General features: G+C 33.2%; 1 protein-coding gene across 9 annotated transcripts in view; it reads left to right on the top strand.

Moving 5' to 3' along the window:
- Positions 1-13,397, top strand: part of STXBP5 (syntaxin binding protein 5) — a 181,028-nt gene that overhangs the window by 104,845 nt on the left and 62,786 nt on the right. For all 9 annotated transcript variants that reach the window (XR_004267725.1, XR_004267723.1, XR_004267722.1 and 6 more), the window contains exons 10-16: positions 377-531; positions 1,796-1,868; positions 4,256-4,403; positions 4,627-4,694; positions 4,958-4,998; positions 6,163-6,383; positions 6,860-7,038. Coding sequence is in view for 5 of the 9 variants with exons in the window: in XM_032274510.1 (XP_032130401.1) it covers positions 377-531; positions 1,796-1,868; positions 4,256-4,403; positions 4,627-4,694; positions 4,958-4,998; positions 6,163-6,383; positions 6,860-7,038 (885 nt within the window). In the remaining 4 variants the exon portion in view is untranslated. The remainder of the gene's footprint in view (positions 1-376; positions 532-1,795; positions 1,869-4,255; positions 4,404-4,626; positions 4,695-4,957; positions 4,999-6,162; positions 6,384-6,859; positions 7,039-13,397) is intronic.

Below are 13,397 nucleotides of genomic sequence, written 5' to 3'. Positions count from 1 at the left end.
AGATTCTCTGTGGGAACTTCTATTGAGAAGGCCTGGTTAGGATTGGAAGTCCAGGCAATGCATTCAAGAGACTTTATTCAGCAGAAACCCAGAGATAATTTTATGAAAATTTTATTTAGGAGATAAAAAGTTTTAGGGATAAAAGGGTTGTGTGAAAGTCAAATGTAGTCAGTGTTTATTTTTATTGTAGATGAATTTTCAGTAATTCACTTGGGTCTTACCTAATCCAATTAAAAATTCCACATGAGAATTAAATTATATGATGTGTAAAAATGTTAGAATTTAAGATTATGCTATTTCACTAGATTAAAAAATTACGATGTAGCAAAAAAATTTACTATGCCATTAATAATCTTAACGTGTATTTTATTTCCAGGGAGCCTTTTATTATTTTATCAGGAGGTTTGTCATATGATACTGTAGGAAGAAGACCTTGCTTAACAGTGATGCATGGGAAAAGCACTGCTGTGCTAGAAATGGACTATTCAATTGTTGACTTTCTAACACTATGTGAAACACCATACCCAAATGGTAAGCTTTGTAACCTTAGAGCTCGTTCTCTATAGGTAGCTGATAGTTTAAAAAAAAAAAAAAAAGACCTATGTTGTTTAAGTAAAACTACTTATCCTGTTATGCTAACTCTTCTGTAGAAGAGATGCTGAATTTATAACCTAGCAAATTTTGTTTCAGAAGTTGTTTAATAAACTTAATCTGTTTAATATTATTGTGTATTAGTAGTACTTTTGAAAAATAAAAAAACTATCAAAATTAAGACACATTTTAAAATTCTGTTAAGATAGTGATGTGTTAGTGAGTATTCTCCATAGAAGCAGACCTTACAGAAGAGAGAAACTGATTGGTTGATTGATTTTAAGGAATTGGCTCACACTACTGTGGGACTGGAAGTCTGGAACCTATGAGCAGGACAGCAGGATGGAAATTCAGGAAAGCATTTGTGTTGCAGTCTTGAGTCTGAAATCTATGGATTGAAATTTCAGACATGGTTTCTGTGTTGCAATCTTGAGGCAAAATTGTCTTTTTTTAGGAAACCTCAGTTTGTGTTTTTAAGACCTTAATCTGATTGGATGAGGCCCATTCATTCAGAGGGTAATCTGATTGACTCAGAATCTACTGATTTAAATGTTAATCACATCTAATACTTATATACATACATATATATATATATATATATATATGTTTTTATTTTCACAGCAAATGTCTAGACTGGTATTTGACCAAACAGCTGGGGAGACCCATATCATAGACAAGTTGACGCGTAAAATTAACCATCACAGCTAGCATATTTAATTCAAGAAGAATTTAAATCTGGACTTTTTTTTTACTTTAGTTGAAATTCATTGAGGTGTAATGATGTAGCATATTTTATGGTTCACAGGCACATATGAAACATCCAAGAAATTATTGTTATATTAGAACTGGAACTCTTTTTGGTTCCTATGAGATTAAATAATGATAATTGTTGTTATCTGTATTATTCAAATTTAAATTTTAGTTTTGTTGTTTATCTCCAGCTTTGAAATTTGCAATACCATAGAAATTTCTGTCTTACTCATTTTTATGAAAGTAAAATAATTTTGAAAGGATTATTAAATAGATTTATTTCATATAACTTACTGGCCTTAAATAACATGCATGAAGTATCATAGGATCAGAATGTTAAATATGCAAGAGAATGAAATAAAATAAAATCAAGCAAAAAACATTTATCTAATTTGCTGCTCATTTGCATTTGCAACTTTAGAGCTATAATTCATGCATTGTTGTCAAATTCCAGATTTTCAAGAACCATATGCTGTGGTTGTTCTTCTAGAAAAGGATTTAGTACTTATAGACCTTGCACAAAATGGGTAAGAAATAAAATTTGGTGATTCAATGAGTATGTGGTTGATTAAAGATCCCTTTTATCATAGCATTAGTGCTTTCATTTCTATGAAAACTCTACATTTATATTTATAACCTTGACCTCTTTTGAGAGCTCCAGACTCACATATCTACTTACTTGTCAAATTTCTCCATTATGTTGAATCTTATAACATTTTCACTTTTAGGTAAAAATTTGTTGTATTTCTGAAATTTCATGTGATTCAGGCTGACACTAAGATATCCTGGGGCCACACAAAATCAGCATGACAAAAATTAATCCCATCGCTATTTACCTCCAAAATAAGCTATTTTAGTCTTTCTGCCTCCACTCACTCTCTGTTGCAATGTTTATGCATTCCATTGCCAGATTCATTTTACACACAGCTCCAGTCTTGTACTGTCCTCTTTATACCGTGGTTCAATATTGTTTTTTGATTTAAAAACACCTGCTACTCCAAACAGTAGGAATTCAGGGTTTCTTTACAACCTGGTCTCTCACTGTCTTCTCACAAGTGTCTTATTCCCTAGGAAGACAGAACTATGTGTTCAACAGACATTTTACTTCCATTGCTTCTCTTATGTAATTCCCAATACCTGAAACACTCTAGTTGTTTCACAGCTGTTAAAAATCTATATAACTTTCAAAGTCAACCTTCTTATCTTTTTTAAGGCTTTTCCTATCTTTTGTTTACCAGATATATTATATCTGATCTGTAACTTGCCACTACAGCTTCTTTGTAACTTTTTATGGTATTTGCCATATTCTGCTTTTTGGATCGTAGATGGTAATGTTTACTTACAAATTATTTGAATGGAATCACATTGTATTACTTATTTTTATCTTTGGAGAAGTAATCATTAAGTATGTTTTTTAATTGAGTTTACCCATTTAGTATTTCAGTGTTTCTCAATCGAGGGTGATTTTTACATCCCCCACCTCCACCTCTGCCCTCCTCCTGCCCAGGGAATGTATGGTGATGTCCGAGGAAACCTTTTAAGTGTGTTTGAGGGTGTTGCTACTGGCATCTAGTGGGTAGAAGACAGATGATGATGTAAAACATCCACAGTGCACGGGACAGTGCTTCACAATAAAACATTATCTGCTCCAAAATGTGAATAGTACTGAGGTTGGGAGACCCTGAAGTAGATGAACAGTATTATGTACCTGATGTTTAGCAAATCCTGCGTTTACTTCAGCTTAGCACTTGTTACTTGTACTAATCAATTGTGAGGGTTTTTTTTTCTTTTTAAAATAACAAGATCACTTGAAAATATTATTTCTATATGATAGTCCTAGAATAACTTATTCTTAATATGATTTTCTTTTATTTTTTTTCCCCTTAGGCAAGTTTTTCAAATAATTGAGACTTTTCACATGTGGTCTGTACTGAGATACATTTAAGTCAAAGAAAATACTATGCAAGTAATCTGTGACTAGGCATTTTATTTAGCAAAAATATCAGTTAAATGTATGGTAATAATAGACTCGCTGAGCTAAGAAAATAATCTATGTTATAAAGAGAAGAATGTTGCTTGCCATTTTGTTATTTTATTAATGCATGTTGTTTGTGTTTTGTCCTGGAGGTGGGAGTGGTGATAGTTGGGTTCATTTTGCAGTTTATAAAGGACTTTTTGGCAAATTCTCTCCTCGGTTTTAAAAAATTGTGAGTAGTAGACTAATTTTTGCAAACTAGCCACTTTGCACTATTTAAATTTTTTAGTCAGTTTCTGGTTTTCTAGACTATTTTCATTCTAAGGACTTTAAACGAAAAAAGAAATATCGTTCTGTATTTAAATAGGATTCTACTTTAATTTCATGATTTTTAAAAGCATTTTTTGCTTTATTTGATAAAATAACTTCATATGTAGAAAACATTTAAGGTATAATTTTATTATAGATTATTACCAAAACAAGAGAATATTCTGAATTAAATATTGGACTAGGTATCATATTTATGGAGAGAAAAAGAATTGAAAGTTTATTAGCTCTGCTGATGTAAGGATGAGGTACCTGTTATTCCATTTGCCAGCAGGCATGCCTTTGACACGTTGTTCTCTGTAAACTTTTGTTCTTCAGTGAAATGCCTACATACTAAATCTGGTGCAAGAAGTAAATGAGATCTATATACTTAAAGCACTTAGTGTAGTGTATGGCATATGGCATGGAGTTGAAACTAGAGCCTTTGTGTTTAGTATTCTAATTGAGCATCTTTTATTATAAAAGACTTCAATTGTTAAATATATTTACAAAATTTAATCAATTTAGTCTCTATGATAGAATGTAAGTTTTTTTAAAGCTTTTATTTTTGTATTAATTGTATGGAATAATTCATTAAATTAATAAATACTTTTCTTCTTCCTGTTGTTAAAGATATCCTATATTTGAAAATCCCTACCCTTTGAGTATACATGAGTCCCCTGTTACATGTTGCGAATATTTTGCTGATTGTCCTGTGGACCTTATTCCTGCACTTTATTCTGTTGGAGCTAGACAGAAACGTCAAGGCTACAGCAAAAAGGTATTGAACATGAGTTTCAATATTTAATGTTATATTTTTTAATTTATTCTATATCACCTTGGAGTATTTGATAACATTGATACCATTTCTATAGAAAATATGTTAAAAATTATTTTTGCAAGAAAAATATGTTTTTCACTGGCTTATTTATATGCACACACATATGAAGGTACATAGTAGACTTGCAAGTTGCTTTATGCAATGATCTTTTTTTTTTTTATAGGAATGGCCCATCAATGGAGGTAATTGGGGCTTGGGTGCTCAAAGTTACCCAGAAATAATTATTACAGGGTAAGTAAAAGCTTGTCTTCACCAAATAAACCTGTAATAGCTAAATGTAATTAATTAAGACTATATGAATTTTAACTTATTAGGCAGATAGCGCTTTCTCTTATGTTATAATAAGAAATAAGTTATTCTTAAGAACCTGCCAGTTTACTCTGATTCTTTTTTTACCTTTTTCATCATTTTGGTGACTTTTTAATAGCAGTATCCATTTAAAGAAGGAAAAACTGTAATTTGATTCATCACACTCTCAACCTTGCTTTTCATAGGCATGCTGATGGGTCACTTAAGTTCTGGGATGCTTCTGCAAGTAAGTATTTTTAATATTCATTATCTGTTATGTGTTACACAATCACTCCTTTTATATATGCTGTTTATAATTGCTTTACCAGTATTTAATTTGAAATTTAGAGGTTATAAATTTAATGCTTTATTTATTAAATACATTAGTTTAGAATTTTTAATAAAGATAGTCTTAATATTAGTAAATCAAGAATAATTGGTGGGCCAGGTGCAGTGGCTCATGCCTGTAATCCCAGCACTTTGGGAGGCCAAGGTGGGTGGATCATAAGGTCAGGAGTTCAAGACCTGCCTGGCCAATATGGTGAAACCCCATCTCTACTAAAAATACAAAAATTAGCCAGGCTTGCTGGTGCATGTCTGTAATCCCAGCTACTCGGGAGGCTGAGGCAGAAGAATTGCTTGAACCTGGGCGGAGCCAAAGTTGTGCCTCTGAACTCCAGCCTGGGTGACAAAGTGAGACTTTGACTCAAAAAAAAAAAAAAAAAAGAATAATTGGCAACAGGAGTATTCAAATTTTTTTTTCAAAATTTCTTTAAACCTTCTCTTCACAAGTCAACAGTTAGGAGAAGTGGGAATACATTCCAAATCAACAAAAATTTGTAGAATAATTTTAATGCCTGAGTCTAAACTTGTATCACCAAGGTTCATGTTGTCTTTGTGAAATAAATCTGGTGGTTACATAGTAGCAAAAAAGGAAATAATGCCTTTAATGATTAATGTTTGCAAAATACACATGGCAGGCATTCAGTGGGAATCCAGTTAACTCAGAATCTGTTGTGTTTCCTCATGTAGGGATGTTCAATTATATTGGTATATCTTTTCTAGAGAACATAGGTAGAAAATCATTTTAGGAAGCAAACTGTGTTGTTTATTATTTTCATGTATTTATACATCGTTTTTCCAAAATGTTTGTATTACTCTTTTTTTTAAGTTTATCCAAAATTCATTGTGATAATGGATCTTCTTCATGAATACAATGAGCACACCCTTGTTTGGTCAATGAGTACAAAGAATATATTATCTAAATGTATAATAGACTAATGTAGATTGAGAAATGAAAATATGGTATAAATATGGACCATTTTCCATATGTAATATGAGTGATTAAACGTTACCTTATATTTTGATCTTTTTGTATTAAAATGTCTAACATATATTATCTTTTTTCCAGTAACCCTACAAGTATTATATAAACTAAAGACATCTAAAGTATTTGAAAAGTCAAGAAACAAAGATGAAAGGCCAAACACAGACATTGTAGATGAAGATCCATATGCCATTCAGATCATCTCCTGGTGTCCGGAAAGTAGAATGCTGTGCATAGCTGGAGTTTCAGCTCATGTCATTATTTATAGATTCAGCAAGCAGGAAGTAATCACAGAAGTCATTCCGGTAGTAACATCTTATTTTCATGGTCAAGTGTCTGACATTTTTAAATTTGTGGGTGATTTAGAAGAGCTTTTGCAGTCAGTTTTGTACAGAATTTTTGAAAATACCTTAGTATTTACATTATCATCTCTCTTTTGTAAAAAATAGCATTTTTTTGCATATATTTTCACTGATTATTTAAATCCTTAAGTATAGTGTATATTTCCTTTAAGGAAAGCTAATATGAATGTGAGTGCACTCTAATTTGACAGTAACACGAGTACAAGTTCTAAAATCATAATGCACATTTGTGGATGTATTCCCTGAGTCAAGAATATTTTCTTGCTAAATCCTTACTTTTTGAAATCTTGCTAAATTTTTACTTTTAAAAATCTTCTCACCACTGAAGTTTCTGTGAGTGTTTGTATATGTGTGTATAAATTGTAATAAAATGATCCGTAATTATTAAGAATAAGAAAACTACCTTACTTTTACAACAGATGCTGGAAGTTCGATTACTATATGAAATAAATGATGTGGAGACTCCAGAGGGTGAGCAGGCACCACCTTTGCCAACACCCGGGGGAGGGTCCAACCCACAGCCCATTCCTCCTCAGTCTCATCCGTCTACCAGTAGCAGTTCATCTGATGGGCTTCGTGATAATGTACCTTGTTTAAAGTAAGTTATAAAAAACACAGAGAAGTTTGGGATATTATCTTTTAATTTATATAAATTGTAAGCATTAATAGAGCTACGGTAACATTTTCTTTTGATGGAGCAAAATGGTTTAAGAATGGTTCTTCCTGTATTTTTCTGTGACATCAAGAGGAATATGATTGCATTTCATGATTTTATCCTTAAAAAATATTAAGGTGTAATAATCTCTGTTCTCACAAAGCAGCAAGGATCTCACCTCTATGTGTCACACAGTCTTCTAAATCCATCAGTTTTTAGTCTTGATTTACATGTAGCTTGTATTTATGTTCAGGCTGCTTTCTACCACTCTGAAAATTCTGGATTTTTTTCAGTCTTTCAAGACTCAGTTGTTTTCTAATCGTTTTCATACCTTTTTCTGAATCTTTACTAGCACCACCGTATCTTTATTTAAAACCTTTCCTTGTTGCATCCTACATTTAAATACATCTTGCTTTTATATAGAGATAAATTAAAGTTTTATTTTTTTCTGTCCAATTTTTATTATTGAGTGGTTAAAATGTTTAAATGATATGGGCAGAGAAATAAAACATAAGTTAAAATCATTGAAAAATTATATGAAGACTATATGATTAGTAGTGTATTTACAAAGAAGGATGGTGACTGAAAAGTAGTTCTGGTAGCACTCAGAGAGATTCAGTAGATTGGTAGAGGGCAAAAGCCGGAGTGTACTAGGTTCAAGGTAGGGACGGTGGTAAGAGAAATAATTTGCATTTGTTAAAAGGACCAGGCTTTGCACTATTTTACTTTAATCTGCTTAAGTCTCTTCTACTGGTAGATAGTTAAACAATTTCTGGGAAGAATGCTTGTGTCACAAATAATGCACTCATGCCAAAGATAAAATGGATAGATTTTATATATTACAGTCATTTTAAAAGTATGGATTTTTAGAAAATTATTTATATGTTTACAGAAATTTAAGGTTGTGTATTGTAAGCCAGTGGCTCTCATTTGCTTATGATTTTGGTACCTAGGGGACGTTTGGAGACATTTTTAGTAGACACAACAGGAGGAAGGGAGATGCTATTGACATTTAGTGGGTAGAGGTCAGGGATGGTGTTAAATATCCTACCATGGACAAGACAGAATTACCCAGCTCAAAACATTAATAGTGCCAAGGATGAGAACCTCTGATCTGAACAGTATATACACATTAAGGTTAAGCAGCTACATTTCTCAGAAAGGTATCAAGTTTTTCTTTCTTTCCTCTCTCTCTCTCTCTCTCTCTCTCTTTCTTTCTCTTTCTCTCTTGCATGTACTAAAATATACTCACTTATAACTGTATTTCTAACACATGTTTAACTAGAATGAGACTTGGGAATACAGAATTCTACACTTTTCTCCTTTATTACTTCTTCAATACTGCTTTACACTTAAAATTGTAAACGTTCTGTTAATACCCTTGTTTCTGATTTTAATGTGTTTTTTTTTTCCAAGCCCTTTGTTAAATTTAATCTTTATAACATATATGGTACAATTTGTCTTTGAGACATTTTTTATAACATATTTCTGAAGTGGTGGTTTCAGCTACTGAAGTGACATTTTAACAAAATAATAATTCCATATAAATATACATTATCTTCAACAGAATTAGAATAATTTATTTAATTTGTGCTTTACACTTTCTTATGCCTCCAAGTGTTCTTAGGCTTGTGGCCAGAGATCCAGCAGTATAAAACATTAAATTCTTTTCCTACCTGAAGAGGAAATACCACCAATGCACTGCTTTTCATGACAAGATAGGTCAGAGGAAATAGTACTAACAGGAGAAGCAATACTGTTTGGACCAGAGTGACAAGACCTCTTACCTTGGCTTTCTAGGTTAAAGTTAAAGGCAGGCCTAATAGGTGAGTCTTTGTCCTCTGTTCTTAGAAAGGCCTTTTTTCCAGTTTTTTTTTACTGACTGAAAGAGCAAGGATAATAGTCAAGGCAGCAACCAGGAGCAACTGCTAAAACCAACAAATCAAAATGCAAAGTTCGACAGTACCCAAATCCATTTTAAAGGTAATACTGACTTAGTTTTGCACTTATGAGTTTTCTTTATTGTTCAGGGACCTGAGATTATGGTATGGCCATCTTTCTTATTTAGGAGGACTTTTTATACTTGTGATGGAATGTCATGGCACACTATTAATCTTTTGTAATTATTTAATAGAATGTTGCATAATACAGGAATTCCTTTTAAACTGGTGGTTTAAGGAGAGTCCCAAAAGCCAGAGGGTCTCATTAGCCCATCCATTAATGATTTATGTGAGGAGAGTACTTTTTGTTGTTGGCATTAATCTTTTATGTATGGATACACTTTGCCAGTCCTGGGGATATACACACAATAACTCTTAACAGTTTTTTTCTGAATCTCAAAAAAAAACAATGACTATGATTTGCTGATTATTTTTCCTTTTGAATATCATTGTGGAACTCTAGGTAATTTTTTATAGGCAATTTGTTTTAACTCATTGAATCTGATCAACTTAACGTGATTTTGTCACAGTTTTCTAGAAAGAGTTTCTTCTAAGTTGATATTTTTGTCTTCTTAACACCACCTAGAACTTCTGTGACCATCCTTGATTTCTGTCAGGATGTTCTAGACTTGCTTTGAATACTTCCTGCCCTCACAGGATAACAGACCAAAATATGATCTGTTTGTAACATTATGTTTAATAAGCACTGTATTGTTATAGTAGACCACCTAGTGATGAGAGCTTAAAAAAAGGGGTTGTTTTTAAAAACAGTCATTAAAATCCTTATACTTTTCATATTACTATATAATGTAAATAATTTTAAATCTCTTACCCAAGCCACTCTTCTCCTGTAATTTGATTAGCCTGGAATTATTCTGTTTCATATTGTTTATCTGTTAACAAAAGTAAGTCCAAAATTGCAGTATTAAAATGACCACTAATAGTAAAACACTAGATGAATAGTAAAATATAACATGGCAGCTGTCCTTTAGACCTTTGAGCATATCACATTTGATATGTAAGGTAATTACATTGAGTTACTTTAATAATTTTTCTTCTGTTTTGGTTTTTTGTACACTGACCTCGTGTATAATAAAACTTTATAAATTCATTCTATTTTGAGACTGTTAATGTTTTAAGGGACAGTTCTTTTTGGAAGTGGCTTTTTGTGTCAGAGGTAAACTGCCCTATCAATATGTTTTATGAAATGGATGGAACTCTGAAGCAGTTCAAACTTTAAAGACACTCATAAGAGATTCAGTCAGTCTTGTCAACTGCAATTGCTTACTAGGGTCCACGAAGGAGCCCAGAAATTATGCTTGTCTTTACCTACCTGGATTTTTTTTTAAGAGATAGAGTCTCATTCTGTTGCTCAGGCTGGAGTACAGTGGTGTGATCACAGCTCACTGCAGCCTCCACCTCCTGGGCTCAATCAGTCCTCCCAAGTAGCTGGGACTACAAGCACACACCACCACGCCCAGCTAATTTTGTATTTTTTATAGAGATGGGGTTTCGGCCTGTTACCCAGGGTGGTCTCAGACCTGGGGGCTAAAGCAGTCTGCCTACCTCAGCCTCCTAAAGTGCTGGGATTACAGATGTTAGCCGCTGTGCCTGGCCCCCATCTGTATTCTTAACACATTAAGAAATAATTTCAAATAGTGACTAAAAATACCACCTTAATTATTGGTAAAGGTAAATGATGCCAACTAGCACAAGAGCCAGGTAGGTTTCCTGATTCAAACTGACCTGCATACAGAAGCAGTCTTATCCTCCCAATCATGGCAGTATTAAGAACACTGCCTTTGCAGGAGCAGGAAAAAAATGCACTCTCTGAGCAGACTTGCTTCCAAAGGAACACAGAGTGATAGGGAAATAAGAGGGCTTCATTAATTATTTCCATATTTACCAGCTACCTAGGGACTCTCCCATTCTTGGGACTGAGTTAGAAAGAGGATAGAGAGAAGCTCAGGAGTTCTGCTGACACTCAAGAAGATACACCAGATGTAGAGAAGCAATCATGCTAATTTGAGTGTGTGTGTGTGTGTGTGTGTGTGTGTGTGTGTGTGTGTGTGTGTGCATGTGCCTGATTATTGTTATTAGGGGGTTTTTTGGCTAGTCACATGATTAGAAATTCTTACTAACTTTAATAGATAATGCTATATATTGTTACATCAAATTATACATTTAAATTACTTAAAATTTTAAATAATGATTTTTAAAAATAGAAACATAAATCATAGTAAGAAATATAAAGTAATGACTCTATTGATATAGTTATGGTTATGTTGATCCTTTTTCTGGATTTTGGAGAAAACTCAGGAACAAGAACATATGGGAAGATTGTAAACATAGAGATTGCATGATAACTATTTCATTTTCTTCAGCTGTTATCTTAAAATTAATTTGTCAATAATAATAATTCTTTAGTATTGCCTTACTAAATGACCAATTTTTGGAGACAGAGTCATGAGAGGGATAACTTGTCTTTTAGTAGAATATTGTATAAACTAGTGAAATATGTAAAATACAAGTTTTGGGCATTTTCGTCTAAAATGTTTATATTCATTAGTGATTTTTTTTTTAAATCACAAGCAAGTTATACCTCATTTTTTCCATTTAATAGTCTTCAGATAAATGCAGTTATTTATTAACTTCACATTGTTTTAGTCCACAGTCCTAAAGGCCAGTTTCTTAAAGTAAGAAATATATAAAAATTGATGTTAAAATATAATTAATATTTAGGCTTTTTTCATACAAAATGCCTTTGTACACTATTGGTTTGTTTGAAGAAACATTTTAAAAGCAGCTGTTTAAGACCAAGGAGGGGGATTGATTGAGACCAGAAGTTCAAGACCAGTCTGGGTAACATAGTAAGACACCATCTCTACGATCAGGTTTTTAAAAAATTAGCCAGGCATGGCGACTTCACCTGCAGGCTGGGGTGAGAGGGTTGCCTGAGCCCAGGAGTTCAAGACCACAATGAGCTATAATCATGCCACTGCACTCCAGCCTGGGTGACAGAGTGAGATTCTGTCTCATAAAAAGAAAAGGCAGCTATTTGACTTAACTTCTTTTACCAATTAAATTTTATGTTTTTGAAGTATTTTTATTGTCCCTTTGCAAGGTACTTGCTCAAACAATCGTTTTGAAACTGTGAGGCTCTAAACATCACTTTAACATTTAAAATACATTTGTACAAATTATGGGGCTTTTTATAAAGATCCAAAACTTTTTCCTTAAAAAGTAAACAAATTAACTTGAACATATTTAAAACATTAAAATGGTAACTTAAAACCATTAGAATAAAATACAGCACCCTCTTCCCATTTCATATTTTTAAAATATAACTTACTTGCTTTCATTTCTTGCGTAGATTTCTCATCCTTTACCATTTTGTGTCACGTTTGGCTGCCTTTTTATTTTTACTTAAGAACATTTTTTTGTTTTGTTTTGTTTCCTTGTACTAAGGATTCTATGAGTTCTATGTAACCTGGTCACTTAAATCTTAAATGTGCCCATGTATGCACTTCTAAAATTATCCCTGGAATGCCTGGTCCTGCTCTTGAGAATCTGTTGTGCACATTTAATATGCCAGAGGGAGAGGACACTTCCTTGACCCTTACCTTCTATACCTAATTCATGCAAAGAGAAGATAGACCACTCAGACCCTTCAGTCTGCTCCTGTGTCACGGCAGACTCTGGGAAGAAATGAAATGCCTCAGTTGTTATTTTATTGCCTGAGATGGAGAGTTATAGCTGATTAGTGGGTATTTTCCTGAGAATAATTCAGAAATTTTGCCTCAGCCAGTGTACAGTTCTGAATGTATTGCTTTGCAAACCTTGCCCAGCCAGAAGTGCACTATAGCTCAATTCTTGTAAGCAGTGTTATTCTTGTAATCCCTGGTTATTCACATTTACCCTGGAGTCTGAACAAGCTGCTGTTTCCTAGCATATGTGTCATCAAAACATCAGGTGCCATGGTCTTTCCCACTAGAAATACCCGCTGAATGATTCAGAAGGGTTCTTTCCTCTGAGTTTGGTGGCAGGTAATTCAATATTGAGTAGGCTTCCTGCTGTTCATTCATACACTGTCATTTCAAGGCAGAAGCCTTAAGAACTGTTGAAATAACAAGGCTTTGCATATGTTTAATCAATGTAAGTTTAATCAGTGTTAAGTTCAGCATGGACTTAACTGTTGATGAGATTTGGGAATAGATTTGACTACTAGCTGATTAGTTTCACTTGTAGTTTTCTACCATCATCTCAAACTTAACCCCATAGTCCCCTAAAACTACCCCTTTATCCCTCCTTCCCTCCCTTCCTTTTATCAGGTTGTAGATTCACTGTCTTCTTTTCTTCCTC

This window comes from Sapajus apella, unplaced genomic scaffold (assembly GCF_009761245.1).
Source record: "Sapajus apella isolate SASKATOON/1434 unplaced genomic scaffold, GSC_monkey_1.0 scaffold6, whole genome shotgun sequence".
NCBI classification, from domain to species: Eukaryota; Metazoa; Chordata; class Mammalia; order Primates; family Cebidae; genus Sapajus; species Sapajus apella.
The sequence above is the reverse complement of the archived record's forward strand: the minus strand, read 5'-3'. Positions and strand labels throughout refer to the sequence as shown.